Consider the following 12,500-nt stretch of genomic DNA (forward strand, 5'->3'; position numbering starts at 1 on the left):
AATTTCAATGAAGCATAGCTTAGTGTGACCAGTTGCTGCCAAGCACAGCTTCATTGCATTTCAGAATGATGAGCTTTCATGGAGTGTTTGCTCCCAGCCTTGCCTGATGAGGGCACCTAATGAGGCCTCCCCTTGAAAACACCCTCCACACTGGAGCACTTGAAGTGGGAACACACAGTTGTACTTTTAAAGCTGATCTGTGCAGTTGAAGGTATTTGGTTTTGTTTTCCGAGATTACAGAAAAATTCAATGAAACACAAATTTATATTTGAAAGGACGTCATGAGACAACATATTTTTGGAAGATATTTTCATGTGTGTTTTGCTACTTTTGTATGATACGAGTATATCGTGTTGAAAGGTTAGAGTACGTTATGGGAAATGATGGTACAAACGGCCTTTTAACTTTTTTTTATTTCCGTTATATTGGGCCGTACAGGGTCGTTAAACGTCTCCTTTTACTTGGCATAGTCCCCTTCACACAATGGGGTAACTTGTTTTTAAATTTCAAACAGTGCGAAACAAATTTTGAACCCAGAGTGACGGCGAGAAACCACTGTTGAGATGCGAATCATTGTATCCCACAAATGGTGAATAGGTACAAAGAGGTACGCAAATCCACAAATGGCGATGTTTTATTGTACACAAGATTTTGCCAGAATCGGACCGAGTCTGGGTTCTTGGCATTCTGAGTCCCCCCAAAAGTTGACTCGAGTCCTACAACATCTCTGGCACATACCTACACCAAGCTGAACAGTTTACGTTTTGTGTCCCACCGATAGGCCGGACCTGAACCAAAATCAAATCGGATGTTCGTCAACAAACCAACTCATTTACCAAGTTTGGTCACAACATTTTGAAATACGAGCAACGGTACCCGCCCTAAGGGCGGGGCTTCAATTGGGAAGCCAAAATGAAAAGGCAAAATATCAGAAATTGAAGGCTTTTTTAATTTTAAACGATTCATAGAAACATCCGTTAAATCATATCACACGTAAGTCATCAAAATCTAAACAGTATCTTTAGAATTTCAATAAAAGCCACATCACTGTTCAGATCGGTAAATATTATTCCATCGTGTTTCAAATTTGGGCAATGGGCTCTCCAATATTCGATGTGTTCACAGTTTGAATTATGTAACGTAACGTTTGTGACGATGTTTTCATTGTGATGATGTTGACGATGTTTGTGTTCAAGGTCGTGTTTGATGTGACGGCGTAATTTCGTAATGTTTTTCGTTTTTGTTTTTCTTTTGGATACAAGATCGGGGCTCGTGAAAGAGCTAACATTAATCACACAAAAAGTCAAACCGACACACGAAACACAAAAAATAACGGGAGCGGCAGACAAGATGGGGAGAGAGGGCGAAGGACACAAACACAACATTTGAGAGCAGGGACAATGGGAGAAATGTGGGAGGGGGAGGGCTTTGGGGGAGGTGGGAGAGGTATAAAACATATGAACACTGCAAGGACTTCCAGGAAAGAAGTTGGAATTTCAAAAAAAAAACAAAAAAAAAACATGTATCTGGGGTGAATTAGTGGGGGTAGAAAAGATCAAGGTTTTGGATGGGGGAAGATAAGAGATGGTGGTGAACAGCTGTTTTAAAGACCTGGAGGGAGGAGTGGGATTGAAGGGAGTGGGGGAGTTTGTTCCAGAGGCGGGAGAAAAGGGGAATGAAAGAGTGAAGGTGAGCAGAGAGCCTAGATTTTGGCAGTTGAACCATAAAAGGGTTGCACGCAGATCTTATGCGACCTGAAGGAATATTGGGGGGGACAGAGCACAGAGAGAGCTGGGGGAGCAAGGGCGGAGAGGAGTCGGTAGAAGACAGAAAGACCGCCAACCTGCCTGCGGTGAGTGAGTGAAAGGACCTCGGAGTTAACTTAATCGCAGGAGATTCCAATGGTTCTGAAAGCTTTTAGTGTAGCAGCATAGCAAACCTGTTGTGCATTTTGTGATACAAGCACCAAATTTGGCACAAATGTACATTAATATGTTGCGAACATTTTCAGATATTGGGCCACTTGAAATTCTCTCTTTATGTCTGCCAAATTGGATTTCAAAATGGCCGCCACTTGAAATCTACATTTGCTATTATCTCTGGACGTAATGCAGCTATTGACTTGATTCTGGTATCTAAATGTATGTTTTTGGGGGCAAGGAATCCAATGGTACCAATTTCAACTTAATATTATCTATCACAGTCTGTTATATAATTTTATTTGGAAATTATCTAGGCAAATATTGGATTCAACACAATACTTTGAAAAGAATGTCTTAGTTCTGTAAATGTCTTAGGTATAATACTGACATGCTACATGGTCTAGTATTTGAGGCTGTGTACTGGTATCTGAGGCTAGGTATATACCGGTACTGAAGATACGTGTACATAAACAGTGTCATGTTAACAAGTTCAGCATTGCCACAAGTACATGTATGTTGTTGACTCATCGTCATGTGCAGTCCCCTTCACACACACAGAGGGCTGTGCACTGAAGGGCAGCCTTTTTGCACTTGCAGCGCCTCACACACCCTTTCTTGCACTTGCAAGAAACCAGCTCAATGCAGCTGTGAGCTGCCTCAGTTAGCCTGGTCCAGTAAGGTGTGTACTGTCCTTCTCCAGTCCTTGACCAACCCCAGTTGGTTGGTGGAGGGAGCTCTGGTGCTGGCAGCAGTATCTGACCCCACACATGTCCACCTTGATACACTGCCCTCTTGACATGTTCCTCCAGAGCTGCCTTCGTTGGAGGGATGAGCTGCACATTGTTCTTCCTTGCGAAGAGTTTCCTCCTGGCCTTGTCAATGTCTGTGCATTTGCTGGTTCGATCATACAACAGGATCACGAACCTCTCGATGATGCGCATTGCATCGTCTGGTATGTCACGAGGTGCAGAGGACAGCAGCAGCAGCGCCTCAGTGAGTTCTGGCAGTACCGTCCAGACTGCCCACGCAGTGTTGTTGCCATATCTATGAAAACTAGACACAGTGTCGCATCCAGTTAGAGCGTGGAACATTGGCAGTGCACGAGCCTTCTCTCGTCCCAATCCAGCTGCTATTTCGTGTGCTGCTAGGTATCGGAAACTCTGGCCTGTTCCGAATGCCAGCCACAGTTTGTCTTCTGGTTGCAACTCCTGTGCCAGGGACACTGCCAGCACCACAACATCGGTGTCTACAGTCCGGATGAGTATTGCATGGTGTCCATGCTGGACTGCGTGAGATGCATGCAGCAACATCCGACTGTCAGCCTCTTCATGGTTACATGGGGCGAGTGAGGTCAGATCTGGCAGTAGTGGCTTGCTGAGCACTGCCTCTCCATCAGTAATGACGAGTTGCTTGTCCTCCTGGTCAAACCATTCCATGAGAGCTGCTGAGAGGAACCTGAACAGCTCGGTCTTGTTGCTGTCCACTCGTAGGAAGTTCTGCCAGTTTCCTGGTATGGCTGCGGCAGCCACCACACGTCTCCGCACACCTTGTCCCCGCTTTGCACGTGTACTACCTTTCAGTGAATCAGCAAGGTAAGTATCCCAGACCAGATCCAGGCGTGACACTGTTTGCAGCTTCGTGGACATATATGGGATGAAGATCTGTTGTGCATACTCTTCAAAGGTCTTTGATGCAGCCGGCTTCAGCATCTGGACCATGGCTGCTCCATCAAGCACAATACAGGTCGTGACAGGAGTCTCTGTCTTTGCGTCGGAGACTTCTTCCAAGCATGTGAGATCACTCTTGGTACCAGTGCAGAGGCTTCCACCATCAGACAATGCAGGAGGACATGCCTGATTCTCGTGACAAAAGAACTCCTCAAGGTTTCCATCCCTCGTCTGGCAGCCAATGTACAGGCGTGCGAAGAGTTCACGGTCATTCTTGATGGAGGCGAGCTGTTGCTGACCTTTGCTCTGGCTTCTTGGAGTGGAAGTGCTGAACACCTTCAGCTTGTTACGAGGAATGGGTGCGTCCACTGCCTTTGTTCTGTCCAACAGACACTCTCTGGTGAAAGCCTCGAACTGCTCTTGGCCAATCCTCTTGGCATTCATCACGGTCTCCACAGCAGCAGGATCTGCGATCTCCTTTGTGTCCAGTTTGACTACATCCTGACTCTCCTCCTCGAATGGGTTGCCCATCTCCTCTATGACACCGACGAGAGAGCGAACATCTTTCACAAATGAGGCCTGTACACTTGGCGTCTGATCATGATGACGTGTGTCTGCTGTTTGCCGTCTCCAGTGTTGGTTCCCATCCTGGAATTCTTCGATCACCCTGGCAACTTCTGGTCCCGCAACCATCCAGCGACGTAGGGCACTAGGGTTGTCAGTGAGCCCAACTGCTCCACCGTCTCCTTTGATGCAGGCATTATTCTGCTCATGTGCCTGGTCAATCAGGATTGAAGAGAACACCCTCTGTGTTTTCTGAACGGTGAAGTGGCTTTCCCTGAATTTCCTGGCTACATCTGGGTGTTTGATGGTGAGTTCGGCCATGTCCTTCAGGTGCACTGGTATCCACCTAGCATAGTGGGTGTGATCCAGTGCATGGAACCAGGGGACCAGCTCTGTCAGAGCATCGAGGTACATCATTAACGATCCCTGCCTGAGAGAACGCACATACACTAGAACCAACAGTTCTAGTTCCAGCACGGTTGCCCAGTAGTGAAACTGGGGGATGTCTTCTCCTCTCTGGCAACACCAGTCTTCAAACTCCGGAAGGTCCTCTGCATCCCTGGTTTCTCCCAGACAGTAGTGGTTGTAGGCACGGTGTTGCAGGATGTACAGTGCTGCTGCAGTCACTTGATGTGCTCTTCTTGTGCGCAAGACATGGGATGCTCGCAGGAATGAGTCTGCTGTCCCTGCTGTCGCAATCTCGGCTTGCACAAGTGCTTGCACCCAACCACTCCCTTTCAGCCAGTCCCCCAGTGTCCTCAGTGCCGCCATCTCTATGTGGAGGCCACCAAACATCACCACTATCTGGTCTTCACCATAGCTCTCTGGCCACTTCCACTGTATCTGCTTGGCCAAAGCAAACAGTGGCTGATCAACGGTGACCACTGGTGTCTGTCCAGGATTCAGGTGTTCCACAGCATTCTTCACGACGTCCATTGAGTGCCGGATCATGGCCACTGTGTGGGCACTCTCCAGGAAGAGTGGAAGCAGCGACGTGGGGCAGATGACTCGAGCATCTGGTGGCTGTCGGCTGGCATGAAATGCAGCCCAAGATGTGTTGTCATTGTCCACTGTACCAGTGTTGTCTTCCAGGACTCGCTTTGCATTGCCTAGCCATTGGTATTCTTCATCAGTCTGCTGTTTGAAGTCTCCTCTGGTCAATGACACCACTTTAGCAGCTGGGACAGGCGACTTCTTGATGCTGCTAGTGACAGGGGGTACATCAGTGTAGTAGTGCGGCAAGGGGGCGACTGTCTTGGACCGTGCATCCCCAGATCCTCCAACAATGACGATACTCCGATCCACTCCTTCACCAGTGTAAGAAGGATGTTGTATGAGGGAGATAGCGGTACCATGGAAGGAGTCCTTTGATGTTGTTGCACTGGGGTTGTGATCTATGTTGTCTACAGCGGCAGTTGTAAACACTTTGCCACGCATCTTCGGAGGGCAGACCACTCGTTCTCTGTGAAACTGTTGGCAGACACTGTTGCCCATCTGTGCTGAGAGCTGGAGCACTCTATCATAGGAGATGCTCAGGCCAAGGTGTGACAGTCTGTCGACCAATTCCTTCTTGTGTGTATGAGCATGCAGCATCATCCCTATGTATATTGGAAGTGGGGTCTCCTGTGCAACACTGTGCCTGACACTGGTGGATGATGTGGTGCCACGTGTTCGCTTGTGTTTGATGCTGTTGAACTTCAGTATCTGAGCTGTGGCAATTGCTGCAGGGTTAGTGTCTGCCATCTGTTCCTTGATGCTGGGTCCCTCTAGGATCATACTGACTAGTATAGGGCAAGCAGCAACGGTGGCACAGATTCTTCTTGACATACTTCAGGGAATCCTGTGAAGGGCTTGGCTTCTCCAAACATGTGACGGCGAACAATCTGTGCAGCATGGGCAAGATGGACTGCATCACTATCACTGTCCAGCTCGCAGGCTTTGGCAAGAGCAGCACCGACATCTTCTTCAAATGCCATCAGGATGTCTCTCCCCTTGGTGTGTGCCCGCATGTCAGGAAACTGAGCCAACAGTCTCTGTTTCAGTCGTGTGGAGTGGACTCTCGTGTCGTGCTGGACTCCTAGCTGTTCCATTCTGGACTGATAGAGCTGGACAAGGTCAGCCAATCTGAATACTGGTGCCGTCTCCTCATCTTGTCTGGTTTCTTCAATGTAGAGGACGAGTTCAGCGAAGACAACTGCCGACATTGCTCGCTCTTGTTTTGTGTCCTGTGATCCTGTTGACTGGGCCTTTCTTGTGCGATTGTAAAGTCCTATCAAGCACCGTGGGTGATACTGGGGGTCCAACGCTATCATGTCCCCACCACTGAGACGGCCCAGCAGTTCTGTATCACCAAGAAGGGTTGCACAGGCACAAAAGGATTTTGAAATCCAATATGGCGGACATAAAGAGAGAATTTCAAGTGGCCCAATATCTGAAAATGTTCGCAACATATTAATGTACATTTGTGCCAAATTTGGTGCTTGTATCACAAAATGCACAATTCTTTTGAATATTTGGGCTAAGCCGCCCCACTATTTGGTTTCAACAGCGTGAAGCCGAGCTAGGTGTGAGGCAGGAGCACCAGCTCAGAGGGGGGAACAGTATTCCATTGAGCTGCGGATGAAAGCATTGTATGTGGTGAGGAGCTCAGGTGTGCCAAGGAAGGACTTCGCACCATGGAGGATGCCCAGTCGGCGACTGGCTTTGGAGGCCAGCTTGGAAATGTGGTTTTCCCATGAAAGATCATGGCAGATAGTGAGACCCAAAAGCTTGAGCGACAGAACTTCATGGAGAGGATTGTTGAGAAAGTAGATGGGAGGGTTTCCAGTCGGTCCTTTCGGAGAGACATTGTAAGAGTGTGCGATTTGTCAGGATTGAAAGACATGTTCCACTTGTTTGACCAGTCTGATTTTTTTCCAGGTCTGCAGAGAGCGAGGAGGCTGCAGACTGCCGATCTGAGGGATGAGGATTGGAGCGGCAGATAGTGGGTCATCAGCAAAGAGATAGAGAGGATTTTCCAGAGTCGGAGAGATCATTGATGAAAAAAAACACCTTTAGAGGCCATTTTTCCCCGCAAGGCGGGGGTTGGCCTTTTTCGGGCACCGTGGTTGTTGTTGTTTTTTGTTGGTCCCCTTTTTGAAGCAATGTTTTACGGCCGGATGCCCTTCCTGCCGCCAACCCTGTTTGTCGCCTTTTACGACAAACAGGGATTACCAGTGAACTGCTACTCAATTAGCCGACCTCGGAAGGATGACAGGCTGAGTCAACCCCCCTGGCGTTAATTCAGCGATCCACTGGGATTCGAACCCAGGATCCTCGAATCCTAAGCTGGCGCCCTAGCCGCTAAGCCAACACCAGGGTAAATTGATGGAGAGATCATTGATGAAGACCAAAAATAGCACAGGGCCCAGAACACTACCTTGGGGAACTCCAGCCAGAACAGGCAGGGGAGATGAGAGAAATCCATTCAGGGCCACACGTTGCCTTCGACCAGAGAGGAAGTCCGCAAGCCATGAGTGGAGATTTCCATGGATACCATAGGAGGAGAGTTTGGTGAGCAGAGCTGGGTGCCAGACCGTATCGAAGGCACGTGATATGTCAAGTGAGACAGCTCTGATTTCATGTTTGGCATTGAGGACCTCCATCCATTGTTGACACAGCAGAAGCAACATGTCCAGAGTAGAATGACCTGGTCTAAATCCAAATTGATGATCAGAGATCAAGCCATTGGAGAAGAAGAAGGATTTGATATCCGAAGCAATGATGGATTCCATGACTTTGCTGATAATTGGAAGCAGGCTGATTGGTCTGCAGTTGCAAGGATCTGTTTTTGCACCTTTTTTGTGTAAAGCGGTAATTTTTGCTGATTTCCAAGATGCTGGCAGATGACCTTGAGCAAAAGAGAGGGTGAAAAGAACAGAGAGAGAGGGTGAGATAGAGCGGCAGAGCAGGATTTTAGGACACGTGGGCTGATGCCGTCTAGTCCAGTTGCAGAATCAGAGTCAAGGTTTGACAGAAACTTCTCCACCTTGTCAGGAGAGAAGGACACAGAGTCCAGGAGCAGTTGGGTTCGACTGGGTAAGGTGGGAACAGAGAGAGATGGGTTTGGGACACAAGATTTTGAGGCAAACACAGAGTTGAGGCATTCGGCTTTGTCACATGCGGTGTCAACTGTGTAGCCATTTGAGGTAAGGGAGGGGATGGAGGGGGAACAAACACCAGAAACGGATTTGACCAGACGCCACCAGGATTTGGAGGAAGGAGACAGGTTTGAGAGTTCAATCTTGAGTGTGGAGAGATAGTGCTTCCTGGCACTCCTGAGGGTAGACACACACTTGTTCCGAGCTTGGTGGAAGGAACTGAGATTGCCTTCAGTTGGATTTGCCTTCCAAGAGGCAAAGGCAAGTTGTTTCAGGGAAACTGCCTCACCACAAGATTCAGTGTGCCATGGACGGGAGGAAGGGTAAGACAACTGAAGACGAGATGGGATAAATCTGTGCATGAGAGAGAGCAGTTTGCTTTGGAAGAATTCACAGGAAGAATTTATGTCAGAGGCAGTAGAGATGGTAGACCAGTCCAGATGATTGATGGCTGCTTGCAGACCGTGCCAGTCAGCCTGAGTGAAATGCCAGACTCGTCGGCATTGAGGAGGCTCTCTGAGAATGGCCAGAGAGATGTCCACTTTAACAAGCACATGATCAGAAGAACCGATTGGAGCAGAAGAAGAGCAGCAGACATTTGCAGGGAAGTTCGTCATAACCAAGTCCAGAAGAGAAGATACTCCATTGACTGAGATCCAGGTCGGGAAATTGACAGATTGTGTCAGTCCCAATGAGTCGCAGAAGTCCTTTGCTGAGGTGCCATGGCTTGTGAGAGATGAACCCACACCCAGCCAGCTGGCATGATGACAGTTGAAGTCGCCACATATGAGGAAGAGAGAGTTTGGATGAGATGATAGAAGTTGGTCCATGTTGTCCGACAGCGAAATGTAAATGGAGTCATCACTGTTTGGAGGACGGTCCAGAACACATATGAACAAAGGGTGTGAGCGGAGAGGAAGCCGTAGCCAGAGGTACTCCTGGGGGTGGGGTGGAGAGAGGGCAGTGCAAGGAGAGTGAGGAAGAGTTTTTGACAAAGATAGCCACCCCACCACCAGGACGAGGCTCAGGTCTATCATACCGGAGGAGGGAGTAACCAGGAAGAGATATTAAGGAATCAGAGACATCTTGAAGGAGGAAAGTTTCTGTTAAGCAGATCAAGTCTGGATTGTCAGAAGCAACCTGAATGGAGAGATCAATCAGGTTTGAGCGAAGGCCCCGGATGTTTGAGGTCCATACCGTTAATGAGGAGAGAGGGGGAGCATCGGGGGCAGGACAGGGGAGCGGAGGGGTAGGGTCAGTTGAAGAATGAGAGGGGGAGGTAGGAAGAGCAGTTGATCGTGTGGCAGAGATTACAGAAGAGTTACAAGAAAGGGAAGGATGAGGAGGACAAAAGGTTTGATGGTGATGGGATGAGGCACAGTGAGGGGTTGTTTAAGGGGGGTGGAGGGGGGGCAGAGGAAGGTCGAAGGTTGGGGGAGGTGGAGGTATGAGATAGAAGGGAGACGAAGTGGGGAGGAGGCAGCTTTGAGGAGGTGGGAGGAGGGAGAATTTGGGAGGGATGGTTGGGGGGTAGATTTGAAGGGGAGGGGTTGGGGGGGAGTTTTGAATGGGAGGGGCAAGTTTAGGAGGGGAAGGGCAACGGGGGAGTTTAGGAGGAGAGGGGCAAGGGGGGAGTTTAGGAGGGGAGGGGCAAGGGGGGAGTTTAGGAGGGGAGGGGCAAGGGGGGAGTTTAGGAGGGGAGGGGCAAGGGGGGAGATTTGGAGGGGAGGGGCAAGGTGGGAGATTTGGAGAGGAAGGGCAAGGTGGGAGATTTGGAGAGGAGGGGCAAGGGGGGAGATTTGGAGGGGAGGGGCAAGGGGGGAGATTTGGAGGGGAGGGGCAAGGGGGACATTTAGAAAGTGGATGATTAATGAAAGATGAACATTTATAACAAATTGGGTTTGTTGTGATTTTCAAGTTAGCGATCCGTTTTAGAACGATGGAGGAGGGGTGGAATGAATGAGAATTTAGAGCACGTAGTGAGAAAGAATTATAAGAGATTGAATATTTTTTTGAAATGGAATGAGTTGAAGAGGAAATTGAAAGGAGCCTTTTAAATAGGAAGAAAAACAGCGTGTTGTAATAAACCACTGAATAAAACACTGAAGGGGAAAGTTTAAACATATTTAAACAGAACCGTGAAGAACAATCATATATTCACAAAAATACCAACGGGGAGAGGGAGCCGAGAGGGACACCACGAGTCACTTGAACAGGGCAGAAGGTGGAAGGCAAGGGGATAATGGGGGCGGGGCGGGACAGCGCACATGGACAGAGACGCACGATGGAACAAAAGCACACGAGGAGAAAGGGAAATACGTTTTTTGTTTTTTTTTGGGGGGGGGTGTGGGGGGGGGGTTACAACGTTAGACAAAGAGTAGATGTTTGGTGAAGTTTGGGGGAGAAGGGAAAATAAAAAAACCGAGCAAAACAGCGAAGGAAGGAACAACCTTCGATGGGGGAAGCCTGAGACTGCAAGGCGTCGCTCGCGACGCGGCAAACAAACGACTAATTTGTGAAAGATAAACACCGAGAAACTTCCAAGGGGCACACTATATGTTATGTTCACACACCGAAGGATAAATACAGTTTCGACAAAATTCAATTGTGAACAGACTTAACTTTGAAAACGTGGAGACCGTGTTATGTGGAGCTTCGAAAATCCCTGCCGTTGTCTCCAAGATCTCGCGAGATCTTCCAATGAATGAACGTTTAATGTTTAATGAACGTTTAATAAGCGTAAGAATGAGCGTAATGATCATTAATGAATGAATGAATGAATGTAATGAATAATTTGATGTGAAGCGAAAGACGCCTCAGAGCTGTCACATTCACAATCGCTATGTCGTATGTACTCCCGATACGTGTTTCCTTTACATATGTACTCCCTCCCGATACGTATGTACTCCCGTTCCTGTCGTAACGAAAAACATTACAAAATTACATTCACAGCGAAATTACGTTCACACCGTCACAATGAAAACATCGTTGCAATTAACGTTATGCGAACGCGAATGTTATGCGGGAGTCCAAACCTCAGAATGCTGGAGACCAAAGCTGAAATTGGAAAAACTAAATAGCGTATTTTACTCCTGGAGATCCCAGCATTCCCAGGATTTTACTCCTGGAGATCCCAAGTCCCAGGATTCCCCCCCCCCCTCCCCCACCCCCCAAAATATCGTTGTGATCGGTTCAGCTGTTTTTGCGGTACCTTTGAACGGACAGACAGATGGACAGACAGACGGACAGACATTTAGTGAATTATAGTAAGATTATGCTCTATATTGTTTTTGGGCCCATCTCTCAATGGTGAAAAATCCCATGAAAAATTTAAAATTTTCGGATCCGGATTCAGATCTTCACCAACATCTTCATTGTCACACACCCAAACTGTCCACCAAGTACCATCCAAATCCATCCATAACTTTTTGAGATATCGTTTTTAGCCCAATCACTTAATGCTGAAGAATCAATTATAAAATTATCGGATCTGGATCTTCACCAAAATCGAATCGTTTCATAATTGTCACACCACCAACCTCTCCACCAAATTTCGTCCGAAATCCGTCCACAACCTTTGAGATATCCTCTTCACAGACAGGGGTGAAAGCATAATCTCCGCCCACGTTTTGTGGTGGAGGTAATGACCAACAATTGTTTTCCCAATAGATAAACATCCTTAAGCTTCAGGAACATTAATTATAATTATACCAAGATGAGGAATAAAGAGAACCATCACCTAAACATGGATCGATAACCTGTCGTTTCTTGATCTTGGCTTCAGAAACAGCCGCGTAATAAGCACACGTCATCTTGATGAGCCAAGCACCACGCATCGGCGGAACCGCGTACCGCGCCAGGTAGCCAAACACCTCCTCTTTCTTGCTCAGTATGGGAACCTGCAGTATAAAGGAGGCAGTATTATCGAAAATGCACATGATGCAAACAATCAATGCCACAACAATTCGAGTTGTAGGTAAACCTGTGGACAGAGTGCAGACCGACATAGAAGTGATCAGCATACCTTTTTGGCAAGTCCTGTGAGTGGTTTATTGCTTGCCAGGTCAGTGAACCAATTGTGAATGGCCGGGTGAGAACGGGCAGTCACAAGCCAGTAGTTGTCTTTGGTGTTCACCTGCGGCTTTTTCTTGCCCGTGTCTTGGAACGTGTTCAATTTGAACTTCTCAGTCATTATGTCAGTGAAGTAC

General features: G+C 47.9%; 1 protein-coding gene across 5 annotated transcripts in view; it reads right to left on the reverse strand.

Moving 5' to 3' along the window:
* LOC137439000 (mediator of RNA polymerase II transcription subunit 12-like protein) overlaps nucleotides 1-12,500 on the reverse strand; it is a 140,673-nt gene that overhangs the window by 127,333 nt on the left and 840 nt on the right. For all 5 annotated transcript variants that reach the window (XM_068134549.2, XM_068134550.2, XM_068134551.2 and 2 more), the window contains exons 3-4: nucleotides 12,317-12,500; nucleotides 12,032-12,191 (exon numbers count right to left, since the gene is read on the reverse strand). The exon at nucleotides 12,317-12,500 is cut by the window's right edge and continues 8 nt beyond it. In XM_068134549.2, coding sequence (XP_067990650.2) covers nucleotides 12,032-12,191; nucleotides 12,317-12,500 — 344 coding nt within the window. The remainder of the gene's footprint in view (nucleotides 1-12,031; nucleotides 12,192-12,316) is intronic.

The sequence above is a fragment of the Myxine glutinosa genome, chromosome 13 (assembly GCF_964187855.1).
Source record: "Myxine glutinosa chromosome 13, kmMyxGlut1.1, whole genome shotgun sequence".
Lineage (NCBI taxonomy): Eukaryota > Metazoa > Chordata > Myxini > Myxiniformes > Myxinidae > Myxine > Myxine glutinosa.